This window comes from Hemiscyllium ocellatum, chromosome 3 (genome assembly GCF_020745735.1).
Source record: "Hemiscyllium ocellatum isolate sHemOce1 chromosome 3, sHemOce1.pat.X.cur, whole genome shotgun sequence".
Lineage (NCBI taxonomy): Eukaryota > Metazoa > Chordata > Chondrichthyes > Orectolobiformes > Hemiscylliidae > Hemiscyllium > Hemiscyllium ocellatum.
This window is the reverse complement of record NC_083403.1, coordinates 105,823,840-105,843,473: the sequence shown is the minus strand read 5'-3', so window position 1 is coordinate 105,843,473 and position 19,634 is coordinate 105,823,840. Positions and strand designations below refer to the sequence as shown.

At 40.3% G+C, this 19,634-nt stretch overlaps 1 protein-coding gene across 3 annotated transcripts in view; it reads left to right on the top strand.

The window, feature by feature from the left end:
• Positions 1-19,634, top strand: part of lyst (lysosomal trafficking regulator) — a 338,776-nt gene that overhangs the window by 109,386 nt on the left and 209,756 nt on the right. For all 3 annotated transcript variants that reach the window (XM_060852679.1, XM_060852671.1, XM_060852686.1), the window contains one exon: positions 14,298-14,391. In XM_060852679.1, coding sequence (XP_060708662.1) covers positions 14,298-14,391 — 94 coding nt within the window. The remainder of the gene's footprint in view (positions 1-14,297; positions 14,392-19,634) is intronic.

Sequence of the window (19,634 nt, the reverse complement as noted above, 5' to 3'; positions counted from 1 at the left end):
TGTGATGGAGAGAAGTGTATGTAGTAGGATGGGAACGTGTGAGTGAATGTGGACTGAATAGGGATAAGGTGTAGGGAGGTTAAATGTGAGAGTCGGAATGCAAACGGTGAAAATGAATGAGGGAAAGCAAGCTGGGGTAAGTGTTATGGTGAACATAATTTAGAGACTGGGGTGTCCAAAGTCAAAAATCACACAACACCAGGTTATAGTCTAATAGGTTTAATTGGAAGCACTAACTTTTGGAGCGCCGCTCCTTCATCTGCAACCACCCTACGAAGGAGCAGCACTCCGAAAGCTAATGCTTCCCTTAAACCTGTTGGACGATAACCTGGTGTTGTGTGATTTTTAACTTTGTTATGGCGGAAGTAGTGATTCACTGAATTTTCTACTGTAGAATATGGAAAGCAGAGCATTTTAAAAAGTCATTTTTACATATTTTATATGTGTTGATGTATAATGCTTGAATTTTAATGGCATACTGTGTTATAGTGCTACTTTGGGATTTTAGATTAATTTTTTAATGCATACATTTGTTTATGGGATGCTGACTCTGGTAAAGGCAACTTGTCGTCCATTCCTAATTGCCCTTGAGAAGATTATGGTGAGTTAAAATGGGGTTTTATAGAAAATGGGTTTGTGAAATATGCCATAGTCTAGTGCTTCCCAAATGTTTTCTCTCATGAATAAAACGAAGAATTAGAGTTACTGAAGATCTGACACAAAAACAGAAATTGTTTGAGAAACTCAGCAGACCTGATTTCTTCAGCAATTTGTTTTTGTTTTCTCTCTGTAGCTTCATTTTGAATCTTGAAAATTGTCACAATCCCTATTCAGAACTGAGTGAAGACCTGTTGGAACAGGAGGATGGTTGTTGTAACTTGGTCAGAGCTCTGTGATGGCCGTTCTTGCATTGGATCTTGCAACTCCAAAATCTTAGCTTATGACCCCAAACGGCTCTGAGTTCTGACCCCAAATTTGGAAAGTCCTGCCATAGTTCTTCACTCTGCATTGCATGCACATAATCCATTGAAACTGTGTTCTGCTGTGGATTTAATTCCTTCAATGCATGCAGCGCATGTAATAAATTCTGAAATGCTGAGGTTCCTTTTGATGATTTTTTTATATAAATGATTCGCTTCGCAGTCTTAATGGAATAAAAGGCAACAAAGGGAAAACTAATGTCAGTGTCCAGTTGAAGAATAGTCTGTCTGAAATGGCCTGGAAGGATATTAATTTAATTACAGATCAGAAAGAAATTCTGTAATTACATAATTTTTTGCTACAGTAATTTTTCAAATCTTATTTGGTTTTGTTGCTTGCGTCCCTGAATGATTAGTAAAACTAATAAACAGTCGGAAAGAGATGATTGGTCAAAGACTGAATCACTAAGAGTTTAAATTGAATAGAGCTGCCATTACATAACTTTGGTATTCTACAGGCCAACAACCGGTGGGGAAGAATATAGAGGAATGTGTTTACAAGAATAATTACAGAAAAGTGCAATGACTATAGAATGATGTTAATGGCTGACTTCAGGATATTTTTGGATCATTAAGAATACTAGAGTAAGGAACAGAGGAGAGGAAAAGCTCCTGAATTATGTTCAAGAGAATTTTTTTGATTTCCAGCAGAATGAGAAAATAGCATTGTTGGTTCTGGGGAATGAAGTGCTCTGAATGGATCAAGAATGCAGTCATGCTGATAAAGACATATCATATTTCTAACTGCTAAAATATGTACTGGAATATTAATGAAAGTAAAACTTTAACAAATGCCAAGTGTCAGAAAATGAGATTGGAAGAGTAAGATGGTTGTTTTTGTTGGGCTCAGACTCTGAACCAAAGAACTTTTTTCGGTGTTGAAGACATCTGTGACTCTCTGACAGTAAGATGCTGCATGATGTAACCTGCAAAGTCTTCTGATGCAATCTATGGATTTAAACTCTCACATTGTTTTGAAAGAGCCAAAGGACATATTCTAGTCTGAGGTGTCAACACCCAATCCTGAGATGATCAAAAAGTGCATTTTCGTAATTGTGTGGGTGAGTACAACCACCCTGATGACAACCACCATGTTTAAGCCCCAGCATCCTATTTGGAAAATGGTAAAGCAGCTGTATTGGTCTCTGTCATTATTCTTTAAATGCATTTTGCCAGTCAAAAGCAGCAATACCTGTGTCTTAAGAACTGGAGGCAGTAACCTTGTGACATTTTATAGCTGTAAATTTTGAGTCCACCAGTATAGCAATTGGTGAACTCTAGTAACACAACTAACTATGAGACCTGCACAAAACTCACGTCTTTTGGAAAATACTCCAAGAATTTTAAACTCTTCCTTTTTAACTTTAACTTGTGACCGTACATGGTGCGTGTGCACTCACCATCTGCTAGATTTGCTACTGTCATACTCCTTAAATGTAATGATATACAGGCCACTTGATCTTGTGTGATTGAGGAAATCCACTCATTTGCCTTATTAGAAGAGGTTCCTGAATTGAAAATAGTAATTTATTGCATGTGAATAACTAGTAACAAGTTACATTGATATGGTAGACGTTGGTATACAGACGGAGAAAGATCTGAATGTTAGGTCTTGCTCTTCTGCAATCCTAGGCTGTTCTGCTTGCAAGTACATATGACACAATGGGTGGTGCTTATGACATTCCTCAATATTAACTTTTTTAGTCTCCTCCAAGCATCTCCCTCCATGCTTTTTCCTCATTATTAGTTTTGTAAATTTGTGTGCTTTATTTAATTTACCACTACATCCACTGCCACACCTCAACCCCCCAAAAATATGATTTTACAACCAGCAGATTTGGAGGTTTCAAGACCACATTACAATATGTTTTCTTTTGATTTAGAAGACTGGTGTTATACTGGATTAAAGACAATGTCTTTGATTATTTTCCTGACAATATATGGTCTGTAGGTCCCTTTAAAACAGGAGGACCTTTTAATCTCTTGGTTTCCGTCACAACTGCTCAACCAAGATTAGTTTATTTGCAGTGACTGGACAACTTTTATTCCCTTGAATTTCTTTCTTGGAGAGTGTCTTTTTTGGTGGAACAGGTAATCTCTTGTTTTGCAGTATCCTAAATCTTCAAAAAGGTATTTTCTTCCTCACTGTTTCCTGAATCACCTGACATTGGTTGTCACTTCTCAGTGATATTTTTCATAAAGAAAGTATGGTCTTCATTGCCTATTCCTAATTGCCCTTGAGAAGATGGTAGTGTGCTGTTTTCTGTCCAGTTGGTGTATGTCTTCCCACAACACTGTTAGGGAGGGACTTCCAGAATTTTGACGTAGTGACAGTGAAGGATCATGTCTGGAAAAGAACTTGGAGATGGTAGTACTTCCATGTACCTATTGCCCTTCTCCTTAGATTGTAGTAGTTGTCGGTTTGGAAAGTGCTGTCTATGGAATCTTAGTGAATTTTTTCGCTAGCATACACTGTTGATCCTGTGCCTTGGTGGTGGAGGGAGTGACTAACACCACACCCAAAGTCAAGTGGGCTGCTTTGTCCTGCATGGTGTCAAGTTGGAACTGCACCTATCTAAACATGTAAAGGGTACCACACTACGAACCTTTGCTTTGTATATGATGAACAGGCTTTGGGCAGTCAGGAGGTGAGTTAGTTGCTGTAGGATGCCTAAATCTGACCTCCTGCTTTTGCCGCAGTATTAATATGTTTAGTCCATTAATATGTTCAGTATCTTCTCACAGTAACCCCCTAAGGTATCATTAATAGGAGACTCATCAGTTGTAATGCCATTCAGTGTTTAAGGGCAATGGTGAGATTCTGAACTGTTGAAGATGATCATTACCTGGCAGTTCTGTGGTGCAAATGTTATTTAGTTAGCTTAAGCATGGGCATTGTCCATGACAATTTGCAAATGGGCATGACTGCTTCACTATCTGAGGAGCCATAAATGATACTAAATATTATTGGATTATCACCAAACATCTCTACCGCTCACCTTATTGATGGAGAGAAGGTCATTGATGAAGCAGTTAAAGATGTTTGGCCGAGATTATGACCATGAAGAACCCCTGCGGTGATGTCCTCAGTGAAGATGACTGACTTTCAACCACAGCCATTTGAGTAATGACGTAGTGCATTGTTACTCAGCTAGTAATCCAAAGAACCAAGCTTAAGCTTAGGGAACACTGGTTTGAATTCCACCATAGACGATGGTGAAATTTGAATCAATGAAAAATCTATAGTTATAACCGAGCCTAATGGCAACCATTTAAACATTGACAATGATGTAAAAACCCATCTCATTTACTAATGTCCTTCAGTGAAGGAAATGTGATTCTTATCTGGTCTAGCCTACATGGCACTCTTAGACCCACAGCAATAATGTTGCCTCTTAATTGCCCTCTGAAATGGCCCTAGCAAGTGACTTAGTTCACAGTCAATTAGGGATGAGCCCTTAAAGCACTGTTTTCTTTCTTTCAATTTCATGCTATCTTTAACTTCCCAGGTTAACTACAGCTGGCTTATCCCTTTCCTGGAATCCTGCTTTCAATGGAATATATTTTCTGCTGTGAGCCATGAACTATTTTCTTAAATGTCTGCCATTTTTCCTCAACTGAATTTACAACTAAATTCCTTCCCAGACCACTCAGCTAGCTGTACCTTCATTACTTTGTAATGACTTATGTAAGCTTACTACCGCTGTTTCTGACCCAAATTCCTCCCCCTCATTTGAATGCCGAATTCTACCATTTTACAATCTCTGTTTCCTCTGAGAGATTTTATTTTGTGACATAATTTATTAAACCTGCCTCATTTCACATCACCAGATCCAAAATATCCTGATCCACAGTTGGATCCAAACTATATTGTTCTAGGAAGCTGACCTGAATTCCTTGTCATGGCAACCTCTGCCACTCCCAATCCTCTTGTCCCACAACTAACTGATGAAGGAGCAATGCTAGTGCTTCCAATAAACCTGTTGGACTATAACCTCATGTTATGTCATTCTTAACTAAATCTATATGAAGATTAAGTTCACCCATGATTAATGTGCTGCCTTTTCTTAATTTGCCATCATTATCTCCTAACTTATTCTTGGTCCTGCAGATGAGATACTGTTGGGGATGGGGCCTGTAGTCTACTACTTCCCTTGTTATTTATTACCTCCACTCATTGGATTCTATATCTTCTGATCCTAAGATACTTTCTTACTATAGTATACGTTTCATCATATGCTAACAATTTTAGTAGCAGAAGCCTACAGAGGATGTTTCAGGAATCTAAGGAGGGACCCTGGTCAAAATCACATTGAGTTTGAAAGGATCAAATAAAGTAATTTTGAAAGGTGGTTAAGAGTATTGAAAATATATCAACATATAATGCTGTTAGAGAGCAAAAATGCACTTCTTCAAGTAATGAGATCTCGTGGAAGAGCAGAGAGTTAGATTTGCAAGATTAGCAGTGGAAATGGCCGATGATTGAATTGTTTCATAAATCAAAGTTACCCTTCCAATAACACTTTGTCTGTGAAGAATGCAAAGTGAGAAAAAGGTGAAAGGGCAAAGGAAATTTAGCTGAAGATAATAAAGAGAGTTTACCACAGAATAAAAAGAAAACACACTAAGGGGAATGATTTAAAAGGAAAATTAAGGGGTTTATCACTGCAATAAAGTAGACCATGAAGTTGCAATGATGGTATAGAAGAAGCACTGGGAAGACTGATGTGGGAAAATACAATAAGGCAGTGAATTTTGTTGAAGTAGTAAAGGAAAGCACGGTGGAATCTAAAATGCAGCAACAGAATGTACAACATGATCAGGGATTGGATGAGACAAAAGTGCCAGATCTCTTTAAAGAATTTACTTGCAAGAGTGAGAGATACTCATGTATGCCAGGAGGAGCAGGTAAAGAAATTAAGATTTTGAGGGGTATGGGAGCAAGTCAGTCTTTGGTGAGAGATGACATATGCAATTCAGAAGGAGTATTGCCAGAAAAGATGGTAATGTGTGGAATTCATGGTGAGAAAAAGTGTTCCATTATGTAAAGTGAGTTTGGAGAGTCCAATGAAAATTAAAGTTGTGGTAGTAGTAATGGCGAAATTCTCAGTTCCAGGAATACAATTTGTCTTTGGTAATGATGTAGCTGCATCACAGGTAGGAGTGATGCGTACTGTGGTTGAAAAGCCAGTGGAAAATCTGGCAACTCAGGTATTACAGAAAGTATGCCCTTTAGATTTTTCCTGATTCTCTAAGGTCACAAAGGCTCAGGTTGAAGCAGGAGGAGAAATCAAAGAATAAAGAAAAGGAAGTTGAAGCTTATTTGTCTGAGATTGTTTGATCAAATGGTTGGGAAAAAAACAAGTAAAGAACAAAATGAATATCTTTAGTTATGAAAAGTTAACTGAATTACAATAGAAAAATGAAAAACTAAAGCAAGTTATATTAAAATTCTATTAAATAGAATCTAAATATATCCCAGAATTTTACTATCTTAAAAACAAGTCTTGATGAGGAAATGAAGACTATCACATATTCAGGTGGTGGAAGTTCCTAAAGTTGTATTAGATCAGTGAGTCATAGAAAGGTATTGCTGTGGCTAGCACATGAATTACCAGTAGGTGATTGTTTGGGAGTAAGGAAAACTCGAGCCAAAATACAAAAACATTTTTAATTGCCTGGACCGTGTAAGGATGTGGTTGAATTTTGGACATGTCATACATGTCAGGTAATTGGAAAACATCAGGCAGCGAGAAAACTAGCACCCTTAATGCCCATTGCTGTATTTGAGGAACCTCAAAGTTGGAAGCTGCAGTAAATCTCTCCTGGCTGCTACACTCACTAAGAGTTTTATCTTGACGCTTTTTTCTTCTCCCTGAGCTGCTGGAGTTGCATGTGAGACGGTCTGTCGTCTTGATTTGCCTTTTGCCAAGAGTGTGATTATGGGATGTTACTATGTTGGAACAGTTAATTAGTAATGGTTACTGTATCTATTATTCTATTAAGTTTTCCAGTAGAGTTAAGTTATTCCAATTCCTTTCCTTTGTTGTGTTGTAAATATAGTACAAGAATAAAGTGTGTTTTGCTTTCAAGCTAGTAATTTGACCAATTGAATTGCATCTACAATGCAACACCTTAAATTTACCTTCAAAATAACAAAAAGAATTAGAATCCCTACTGTGTGGAAACAGGCCCTTTGGAGGGTCGGTGTGGACTTGTTGGGCCGAAGAGCATCCCACCCAGACCCATTCCCTACATTTACCCCTGACTCATGCACCTAACCTCTACATCCTTGAACGCCATAGGCAATTTAGCATGGCCCATTCACCTAACCTGCACATCTTTAGATTGTGGGAGGAAACCGAAGCATCCAGAGAAAACCCATGCAGACACTGGGAGAATGTGTAAACTCGACACAGATAGTCGCCTAAGGCTGGAATCGAAGCCGGGTCCCAGGTGCTGTGACGCAGCAGTGCTGAACGCTGAGTCACCTTGCCGTCCCTTTTTAAAAAAAGGTTAGTCTAGATGGTCTTCTGAAAACTGAGGGGGTTTGGTCTGGCCCATATGTCTGACTAACTTGTTAGAATATTTTTGAAAATGTGAAGAGATGTTTAATGAGGGTTTTCGAACTAGAAAACCATAGAAAATATGAGCAAGAGTAGGCCAGTCAGCCCACTGAGCCGGCTTATAGAGTCATAGAGATGTACAGCATGGAAACAGATCCTTCTGTTCAACCCGTCCATGGTGACCAGACATCCCACCCAATCTAGTCCCACCTGCCAGCACCCGGCCCATATCCCTCCAAACCCTTCCTATTCATATATCCATCCAAATGCCTCTTAATGTTGCAATTGTACCAGCCTCCATCACTTCCCCTGGCAACCCATTCCATACACGTACCACCCTCTGCGTGAAAAAGTTGCCCCTTAGGTCTCTTTTATATCTTTCCCCCCTCACCCTAAACCTGTGCCCTCTATTTCTGGACTCCCTGACCCCAGGGAAAATACTTTGTCTATTTACCCTATCCATGCCCCTCATAATTTGTAAACTTCAATAATGTCACCCCTCAGACTCTGACACTCCAGCGAAAACAGCCCCAGCCTGTTCAGCCTCTCCCTATAGCTCAAATCATCCAACCCTGGCAACATCCTTGTAAATCTTTTCTGAACCCTTCCAAGTTTCACAACATCTTTTCAATAGGAAGGAGGCCAGAACTGCATGCAATATTCCAACAGTGACCTAACCAATGTCCTGTACAGCTGCAATATGACCTCCCAATTCCTGTATTCAATACTCTGACCCATAAAGGAAAGCATACCAAACGCTTTCTTCACTATCCTATCTAACTGCGACTCCACTTTCAAGGAGCTGTGAACCTGCACTCCAAAGTCTCTTTATTCAACAACACTTCCTAGGATCTTACCATTAAAAGTGTAGAAGTCCTGCCAAGATTTGCTTTCCCAAAATGCAGCACCTTGCATTTATCTGAATTAAACTCCATCTGCACTTCTCAGCCCGTTGGCCCATCTGGTTCAGATCCTGTTGTAATCTGAGGTAACCCTCTTCGCTGTCCACTACACCTCCAATTTTGGTGTCCTCTGCAAACTTACGAACTGTACCTCTTATGCTCGCATCCAAATCATTTATGTAAATGACAAAAAGTAGAGGGCCCAACACTGATCCTTGTGGCACTCCTCTGGCCACAGGCCTCCAGTCTGAAAAACAACCCTCAAGCACTACTCTCTGTCTTCTAATTTTGAGCCAGTTCTATATCCAAATGGTTAGTTCTCCCTGTATTCCATGAGATCTAACCTTGCTAATCAGTCTTCCATGGGGAATCAAATTCTTGATCGTGGCTGCTCTTTTATCTCAATGCCATACTCCTATATGTCACACAACACCAGGTTATAGTCCAACAGGTTTAATTGGAAGCACACTAGCTTTTGGAGCGACGCTCCATCAGGTGAAGGAGCCTGATCACTGATGAAGGAGCGTCACTCCAAAAGCTAATGTGCTTCTAATTAAACCTGTTGGACTATAACCTGGTGTTGTGTGATTTTTAACTTTGTACACCGCAGTCCAACACCAGCATCTCCAAATCAATACTCCTATATGCTTCACATAACACTTGACACTGTAGCCTCAAGAAAGAAATAGATTGCTAAAGTATGTTCAGTCACTTGGCTTCCACAGTTTTCTGTGGTAACGGAATCCAAGGTTCACCTGCTGAGTGTGAAGTGGCCAACCATGTAACCTAAGACTCTGATCCTTTTGTTCTAGACCCACTGGCCATGGGAATCATTTTCCCTACATTCAGCTTGTCCTGCCTCCACAAACTTTTATATGGTTCAATAAGATCACACCTCATTCCTTAAACTATGGGGAATACAGGCCCAATCAACTCCAATCTCTCTCCAAGCAACAAATCTGGCAGCCCAGGAATCAGTTGGTGAGCTTCTGTTACACCCCTTTTATGGCAAATAAATCATCTTTTGAGTAAAGAGACCAAAACTATACACAGTTCTCCAATTGTGTTCTCACTAAGGCATTGCACAGATACAGTCAGACTTCCTTGATCCTGTACTTCAACTCACTTGTCATGGAGGTCACCATGTCATTCATCTTTCTAACTGCCTGCTGCACGTGTATACTGGCTTTCAGCTACTGATGCAACATCACCCTCAGTATTTCCCAAAATATCACCATGTAAATAATACTCTGCTATCTGTATTTACTGATGAAGTAGACAGCACCACACTTATCCATATTAATTGCATCCACCATGCATTAGATCACTCCCTAGTTGTCTAAATTGCCTTGAAGTCTCTTTACATTCTCCTAATCACTAACAATCCCCTCTAGGTTTGTTCACCAGCAAACTCAGATATTTTACTTGATTCCCTCATTGAAACTATTACATATTCTGAATAGCTGGAACTGAAGGATTGATCCGTTTGGTCCTCTACTTTTCACTGCCTTCCTCTTGGAAAAAGATCCATTAATTCTTTGTCTCTGATTTCAGTCTGCTAATCAATTCTCAATCCATGCTAGTATTCTTATGTGCTTTGATTCTGCACCACATTCTTTTATGTGAGATGTTCTCAAAGGCTGTCTGCAAATCCAACTGAATTATGTCCACTGGTTTCTCCTTATCTATTCTCATAGTTAGGGCCTGCTAAAACACACTTCAGTAAGTTTGTCAAATACCTCTCTTAAATCTATGTTGACAGTGTGTAATTCCATTGGAATGCAAGTGTCCTGTTATTAATTCTTGGCACAGTGGTTAGCACTGCTGCCTCACAGCGCCTGAAGACCCGGGTTCAATTCCCGACTCAGGCGACTGACTGTGTGGAGTTTGCACGTTCTCCCCGTGTCTGCGTGGGTTTCCTCCGGGTGCTCCGGTTTCCTCCCACAGTCCAAAGATGTGCGGGTCAGGTGAATTGGCCATGCTAAATTGCCCGTAGTGTTAGGTAAGGGGTAATGTAGGGGTATGGGTGGGTTTCGCTTCGGCGGGTCGGTGTGGACTTGTTGGGCCGAAGGGCCTGTTTCCACACTGTAAGTCTAATCTAATAATAGTCTGTAGTATTTTCCCTATTACTGATGTAGCTCTCCTCTCTCCTTTTTAATTAGGGGAGTTTAATTTACCAGCCTCCAATGTGTCAGAGCTGTTCCAGAATCTACAGATATGCAGATGAAGTGGTGTATATGGACTTCCAAAAGGCATTTGATGAATTGAGTTTATTGCCATGTGTACCGAGGCACAGTAGAAAGTTTTGCTTTGCGAGCAATGCAGGCAGATCATATAGTTAAATAGCACAGATAAGTAAATAATAGATAAACAGTGGCGAAAACAAAAACACAGATACTGTTAGAATACTGATTGAGTCCATTTAGTATTCTAACAACAGTAACGTAGAAACTGTTTCAAAACCGGCTGGTGCGTGTGTTCAGGCTTTTGTACCTTCTCCCCAATGGTAGAGATTGTAAAAAGAAAAATTGCCAGGGTGGGATGGATCTTTGAGAATGCTGGCGGCCTTTCCTTGACAGCAGACCTGATAGATGGATTCTATAGATGGAAGGTTGGCCTTTGTGATTGTCTGGGCCGAGTTCACCATTCTCTGTAACCATTTCCGATCTTGAATGGTACAGTTGCCATACCAGGTAGTGATACATCCACGCATAATGCTTTCTGGCGCACCTATAAAAGTTGGCAAGGGTATTTGCCGTCATGCCAAATTCAATTCAATTCATATTACAGGCCCAAGTGTATAAAGGATGCAGGAATACAGTTCCCTCTGTGCATAGCCAGTTGAAGATGTGGTCAGTTGAAAAAGTGGTGCAGTGATTCCTGTGGAGACCTACAATCTAATTCCCACTCAAATAAGATGACAAGATGTTCCATTTTAAGATTTATATTGTAATAAACAAAATAAAGCCACAAATAAATAAACTTAGCAGGCTACTAATACATTAAACTACTAAAAGGTATCCTCCTTTTATCAATTTGGACTGAATACCCAATGCTACATTTATTCATTGCATCACATTTTCAGCAGAACTACAGTCCTTACAGGAGCAGTCTAAAGTTACTCATAGCTTCCAACAGTCATTCCCACCTCGCTAAGTCGTAATGTTCAATGATGAAAATTGTTTCCCTCAGTCTTTTGGGAATCCTTGAACTGGTTTGTGGCCATACTGCCTTGCGTCCTTAAATTTCTGCAGATCCTATTTCTTCAACCAGAGGATGAGCTCCAATAAGTATCCCTCATGTTGGCTGACTGAAAATAATGCCTTTTTCCTCTGGTATTCAGTGCAACCACTATTTTCCTGTCTCCTCCTTTAGGGCGCACTCTCAAAGTTCAGACTATCTAGATCAGGCAGTCTTAATGATTTGCAGGTAATGGGACAAAACTCTTTTTCCCTCTGTCTTTTAAAAGTTGACACCTTGTTTTGAACAGGATTTGACGTGGACCCCGTCTCCATTGCAACCAGCACTGGGCAAACATTGACTGACAGCTCTCTCCATAGCAGTAGCACCAGGTGGAAATGGTGGCCACTGCTCATGGTGCAGGTAGGCCAAGGAGGGTTTGCTCAGCCAGGTTCCAGGACATTTGGGTAATTGGAGGTACAATCACCACTGAGTGACAGGCCCCAATTACAGGGTGATGGTGAGAAACAAGCAGGACCGTGGTGGAGTAGATTGAGTTCCCATTGAAATGGGATGGACTTTGTGTCGGGTTAAACCTGTCTGGCCACATTGAGTGTGAGGCCTCTCCTGATGCTTTTTTTTGTAGTTTATGCATTTATTAACATAAAACATGTGTTCAGGTTATTTTATCAGCACTCATTTATATTGGAGCAATGATAGGGTGATGCCCTTAATTAGGTGTTAATTGCTCATTTACAGGTGTAAAACCCCCCAACATCTTCACAGCAGCTCATAAAATTGTGGAGGCATGCACCAGATAAAACAATGTCAGTTATGTTGTTATTGGCATGGCACTTTAATTTAGGAGAAAATGAGGACAGCAGATGCTGGAGATCAGAAGAGTGGTGCTGGAAAAGCACAGCAGGTCAGGCAGCATTCGAGGAACTGGAAAGTCGGCGTTTTGGGCATAAGGCTTTTATCAGGCTAATGCCCGAAATGTTGATGCTCCTGCTCCTCGGATGCTGCTTGCTGTGCTTTTCCAGTGCCATACTTTTTGACTTTAATTTAGGGTCTACCTTTCTATTTTCTAGGCAAAAGTGAGGACTGCAGATGCTGGAAATTAGAGTGGTGCAGGTAAAGCACAGCACGTCAGGCAGCATCCGAGGAGTAGGAGAAACGTTGATTTTCCTGCTCCTCTGATGCTGCCTGACATGCTGTGCTTTTCCAACACCCACCCAATTGGTGGGCGGCACGGTGGCACAGTGGTTAGCACTGCTGCCTCACAGCGCCTGTAGACCCGGGTTCAATTCCCGACTCAGGCGACTGACTGTGTGGAGTTTGCACATTCTCCCCGTGTCTGCGTGGGTTTCCTCCGGGTGCTCCGGTTTCCTCCCACAGTCCAAAGATGTGCGGGTCAGGTGAATTGGACAAGCTAAATTGCCCGTAGTGTTAGGTAAGGGGTAAATGTATGGGTGGGTTGCGCTTCGGCGGGTCGGTGTGGACTTGTTGGGCCGAAGGGCCTGTTTCCACACTGTAAGTCTAATCTAGACTCTGATTTCCAGCATCTCAGTCCTCACCTTTGCCTAGTTGAATCCTCTTGCAAGGACGCCTACCTTGAAGAAGTTCTCCTCTTCTCTCTACAAGAATCCGTGCGTCTCTCTCTCTCTCTCTCTCTCTCTCTCTCTCTCACTGCAACTCCAAGGTCTTCTCCTTTCCACTTTCTAGCCATTGGTGGCTTGTAAAATACTATCCCTGCAGTACCAAAGCAAGTGTTTTATAATCAGCCTTTCTAATACACATTTTCAGCCTCAACTCGAGTATTGTATCCAATTCTGGTTATCCTGCTTTGGGTAAGATGTGAAGATTATAGAGATCATACAGAATAGGTTTATGAGAATAGTTTTAGTAATGTGGACTTCATTAAATAGATTGGAGAAACTGTTTTTGTCCTTAGGAAAGAGAAGTTTAAGTCATATTTCAAACCTAAAGATTAAAGCAGTTAGAGAGAAGCTGTTCCCATTGGTGGAAGGGCTCAGTACTAGATAACACTGGATAATGATCATTGACAAACGAAGCAATGGAAACTGAGAAGAAGCTTCTTTATGGATTGAGGATCTGAAACATACTGTGATGTGAAGATGGGAGATGCAACAGAGGGCATTACAAAGTGAATTGGATAAACAAAAAATTGTAGGCCTACAAGGAAAGTTGAGAAGTCGTTTAACTGAATTGCCGTTGCAAAGAGCTGGCACAGAAATTATAGGCCAAATGGCATTCTTAGTTGTAACCTATGAATGGATAAGTATTTAACACACTGTTATTAGCCTCAATAGCAGCCGATCGTGGAAATCCAAAAATAGCCACTTCGCTATGTTTCATATTTAACCTTGCTTTCAGCACACATATTGTTTATTTTTAATTTTCACTTGATGTCTCTTTTCACTTCATAATGAGGAATTCTTTTAATTTGAGAGGTTTGCACTGCATTGTTATTATTAGTATTCACAGAAGTGTGAAATGCCAACTGCATATTTGGATTGGTTGATATGCTTGAGTCATTGCTTCTGATTCCAGGCTGATTTGGAAAATTTTCAGACAAGTGATTGGAAGCTCACTTTGGATATTGTCTAATTGCTCAAGTTGTGTCATTGGTTACTGTCTTTTGATAGGAATTAACCTGCAGAGAGGAATTGCTAACTCTACTCCTGTCTCTTCTCCCTCTTGTCTGGAAGATGCCTGTTCAAGAACAGAAAGCTCCAAAAGGTCTGTCTTACTATTCCTATTTGCTTATTAGAATATTATGCTTCGTAATATTTATGGAATGCTAACAAGTACTCATTCTTGCTTTTGTTGTGAGATTCGTTTATGCCTTTAAATAAGGTGCATTATATGAAACAATAAAAACTAGCATGCCTTGGTGGAGTAACTCAGTTCAGATTTGATTGTTATATACTTAAGGAACTGGTCTTTGCTATGTAAGTAAAATGAATTATATATAGATTTTCATTCTTTAGTTATGGCAAAAGCTCAGAATTTCTATTATCTTATTATGTCAGTAGATTTGATTTGTTTTAACCTAGATTGAAGTATGATTTAGTGCCATGGATTCGTACAATAATAAATTCAATGAATAAACTATCAAATGCTTAATTTGCAAACATGGTTGAAAATATATTCTACTAAAGAGCAGAAATTGGACCATATTTTCTGGCATGAATGAAAAATTTATGTAATACTTCGTGTCTCAAAAGAAAGACAGTAAATTTGCAATCATTTGAGACTCCAGCAACTGAGATTATGATGGAAGCAGTTCTACAGTGCTTCAAAATTACTAAATTAATTTGAAATCCATTGGATCTGTAACAATCTGACAACTATCACTCTTAAATACAAACCAATGCTCTTCTGTTTGTGCAGATAAACTACATAAAAATAGCGATGTTACTGTGGTTTTTTTTGCTCATAAAGTGAGAACATGCCTCCAAAGTCTATGTTTTTAATACACTTGTTTAATTAAGCTAAGTATATAAAAAAGTAAATTCTCCAGCTGAACTACCAAACCAATGTAATTCATAATAAATAGACTCGGAGGATATTTGCCATCTATTTCCTATTCAAGCGGCAATAAATGACCAGGAGGCATTTCTTTAGTATGATAAGAAGTTAACAAAAATGTATGCACAATTCATGTATGTAACTTTATTGCTACATTTTGTAATAAATTAAATCTGAAGAAATAATCAGTTTTTGATGCATGTAATTGTTTGAGGTGATTTCATAGAATTGTGCAGAAATACAGTTAGTCTGGGACACAATAGTAATTAGAAGTAGGAATTAACTTTTTTTAAACAGTAATTATAAAACTGTTGAGTACAATATTTTTGTTCAATTTGATGTTTTTGAGAGAAAAGTTATTTATCATACCTTCTGGGTGGCACGGTGGCTCAGTGGTTAGCACTGCTGCCTCACAGCACCAGGGTCCCAGGTTCGATTCCAGCCTTGGGTGACTGTGTAGAGTTTGCGCATTCTCCCTGTGTCTGTGTGAGTTTCTTTCAGGTGCTCCGGTTTCCTCCCACAATCCAAAGATGTGCAGGTCAGGTTAAATTACCCATAGTGTTAGGTGCATTAGTCAGAGGGAAATGGGCCTGGGTGGGCTACTCTTCGGAGGGTCGGTGTGGATTTGTTGGGCCAAAAAGGCCTGTTTGCACACTGTAGATGATCTAATCTATTCTAAAATAAAATAGTTTAATGAAAAGGTTGAGTTAACTTCAGATACATAGCTCAAAATCTGGAACAAATACTCAGTGAGAGCTGATTAAGTGATTTTATAATTGTATATTAAAGAGGAAAACAAACTGAAAAATAATTCTTGTGATTAATGTCATCTATCGAAGTGTATCAGTTGTCAACTCTGACTTTTAAAACAAAACAACTAAAATCCACAATTACATTTAGAAATTGAGCAAATGTAATTGCGGGTTTAAACTTGTTTGGCAGAGGGGTGGGAACCAGAGCTATACATCTGAGGGGGGAGTAGTTGTGTTGGGGAAGTGATAGATTCGGAACATCCTGTCGGAAAGGATTTTCATGTGGTGAAACAAAGGGATCGGTTAAAGTGTGTCTGCTTTAATGCAAGGAGTGTCAGAAATTAGAGTGATGAACTTAGAGCATGGATTATGACTATGATGTCATAAAACAGAAGAAGGTTTCACAGGAGCAGGAGTGGTTGCTCGATGTTCCAGGGTTTAGAGCGTTTAAAAAGAACAGGGAGGGGGTGTAACATTACTAATTAGAAGTGCGTCACAGCTATAGAAACTAAGATTATCGAGAAAGATTTGTCTACTAAGTCAGTATGAGTGTAAGTTAAGAACAGCAAAGGAGCAGCCACCTCATTGGGGGTTTTCTATGGACCCCCTATTAGCTGTAGGGAGATCAAAGAACCCCTAGGCCGGCAGATTTTGGAAAAATGCAGGTGTAGCAGGGTGGTTGTTATGGGTGACTTCAACTTTCCTAATATTGACTGGAATCTCCTCAGTGCAGATGGTTTGGATGGAGCAGTTTTTGTCAGGTGTGTTCAGGAAGGTTTCAGGAGTGGCTCAGTATATATGACAAGAAGTGAACATGCAATAAGAGTCCTTTATTTGAACAAGTGTGTTGAAAAAATAATTAGACTGAAAATCCATGGAATATAAAGAGATAAAGTGAAATTGGAAATACTTTATTTGAAAAAATTTACATTTTAGGCATCTACACAAGGTTATTCACTGATTTGTGTTATCTTCTGCCTAATCTCTCTCTTATGGGAAACAGGTTTGTACCATTATCCCCTTTACCAACACAGCAGCTAAGAAACATGCTTGTGAAGTTGTGAAAGGCGCACTATAAAAGCAATATTGCGTCTGTTTAAAACCTGCAAAACACGCAAGGACACAAAAGTAAGATAAAGGTCCAAAAGGTAGTATTGATGCAACTTTAAGTTCTGTCGTCATAATGAGGAACTCACTTATACAATGGTATTACTTATAGGGTCACAGTCATGCAGCATGGCAACAGACTGTTTGTTTCAACTCATCCATGCTGACCAAGTTTCCCCAAACTAAACTAGAGCAGCTTGCCTGTGTTGGTCCATATCCCTCTAAACCATTCCTACTCGTGTACCTGTCTTTTAAATGTTGTACCTGCATTTACCACTTCCTGTGGCAGTTTATTCCACATATGTACCACTGTCTATATGAAAAAGTTGCCCCTCAGGTCCCTTTTAAATCTTTTCCTTCTCAAGTTAAAAATATGCTTCCTAGTTTTGAACTCCTGTAACAATGGAAACAACACTTTGCCTATGCCTGTCATGATTTTATAAATCTCAAAAAGTCACCCCTTAACCTTCTGTACTCCAGTGAAAAAAGTCCCAGTCTCTCCTTATAAATCAATTCTTCCAGTCCTAGGAAATAACTGGGAAACTACATGAAGGGTCACCAAGCCTCAGGCAAGGGGAGAGTTTGAGTGGCAGAGTCCACCAGTAACCTCAGCTGGTATGGGAATTGAGCCCATACACTTAAGACATGACTTAGAAAAGAATACCTCTCAAGCATTGGACTTTGAAATTATTTGTGTTCTCTTTCTTACAATTGGAGTCTTCTATTATATTTTGTTGCAATTCTCTAATGCTAGCTTCTGCGATTACAATAAGCTTTAGATACTGTAGTCTTTTAGTTGGTCAGTGTGCGCATGGAGCGAGATAGTGAAGCCAAGGATGGACAAAGAGTGTCAAGCTCAGGTCTTGTGTTCTGAAACATTGTCTCAGAGCTGTGTGTACACGTATTCCCGATTCTGAGGAGTTAAAGACTGTAGAATAATCCGGCACAGCAGAGGGCCATATGGCTCACATGGCTATGCTCGCTGTTTGAAAGTGAACACACCGCGCAAACCCCCCCCCCCCCCCCCCCACACACACACACACACACACACACATCTCTCATAACACAGGATCCAATGATTTAGTTCCATCTGCCCTTTCTTATTCCTTGACTGTATATTAAACTGACCAATGAGGAATGGCTGGTTGCCTGAAAATAATTAGAAAGAATAAGTTGCAGGTAGATAGGATAGTGAAGAAGGCATTTGGTATGTTTTCCTTTATTGGTCGGAGTATTGAGTACAGGAGGTGGGGGGGTCATGTTGTGGCTGTACAGGACATTGGTTAGGCCACTGTTGGAATATTGCGTGCACGGTGGCACAGTGGTTAGCACTGCTGCCTCACAGCGCCTGTAGACCCGGGTTCAATTCCCAACTCAGGCGACTGACTGTGTGGAGTTTGCACATTCTCCCCGTGTCTGCGTGGGTTTCCTCCGGGTGCTCCGGTTTCCTCCCACAGTCCAAAGATGTGCGGGTCAGGTGAATTGGACAAGCTAAATTGCCCGTAGTGTTAGGTAAGGGGTAAATGTATGGGTGGGTTGCGCTTCGGCGGGTCAGTGTGGACTTGTTGGGCCGAAGGGCCTGTTTCCACACTGTAAGTCTAATCTAATTCTGGTCTCCTTCCTACCGGAAAGATGTTGTGAAACTTGAAAGGGATCAGAAAAGATTTTCAAGGATGTTGCCGGGGTTGGAGGATTTGAGCTACAGGGAGAGGCTGAACAGGCTTGGGGCTGTTTTCCCTGGAGCGTCGGAGGCTGAGGGATGACTTTACAGAGGTTTTCAAAATTGAGGGGCCTGGATAGGATAAATAGACAAATCTTTTCCCTGGGGTTGGGGAGTCCAGAACTAGAGGGCTTGGTTTAGGGTGAGAGGGGAAAGACATAAAAGAGACCTAAGGGGCAACTTTTTCCACACAGAGGGTGGTATGTAAATGGAATGAGCTGCCAGAAGATGTGGTGGAGGCTGGTACAATTGCAACATTTAAGAGGCATTTGGATGGGTATATGAATATGAAGAGTTTAGAGGGATATGGGCCGGGTGTTGTCAGGTGGGACTAGATTGGGTTGGGATATCTGGTCGGCATGGACGGGTTGGACCCCAATGGGTCTGTTTCCGTGCTGTATATCTCTATGACTTCAATAATAGAAGTATCCCTGTTTAAAGATGCATGAATTCAAAACTAAATTACATAAAGCCAAAGAAACTTAGAGTTAAATAATATTGTTTCTACTGTAATGTTGAGTACTCTAATTCTTGTGGCGTCTAAATATCAATTTTGCTAATGTTGATCTTACACTGTGCATCTCCGGCGCAGCTGTAACCTTGTATGCCTCACTCTGTCTAAGCATCTTATGATCTTTATTTCCTTGTTGCTATGATCTGCCTGTACTGCTCTCAAAACAAAACTTTTCACTGTACTTGGGTAGGTGTGACTACAATAAGTCAAATCAAGCTGCCTGATGTGTGCCCATGAATACCTTTTGCCTAATCTTTTGTAATAAGCATTTTAATAAAGCAGCCATTACTATGGGGAAATAAATACATTGTGCTAAATGAATTCCACAAATATTGAAAAGTATGTTGTTTGTTTGATG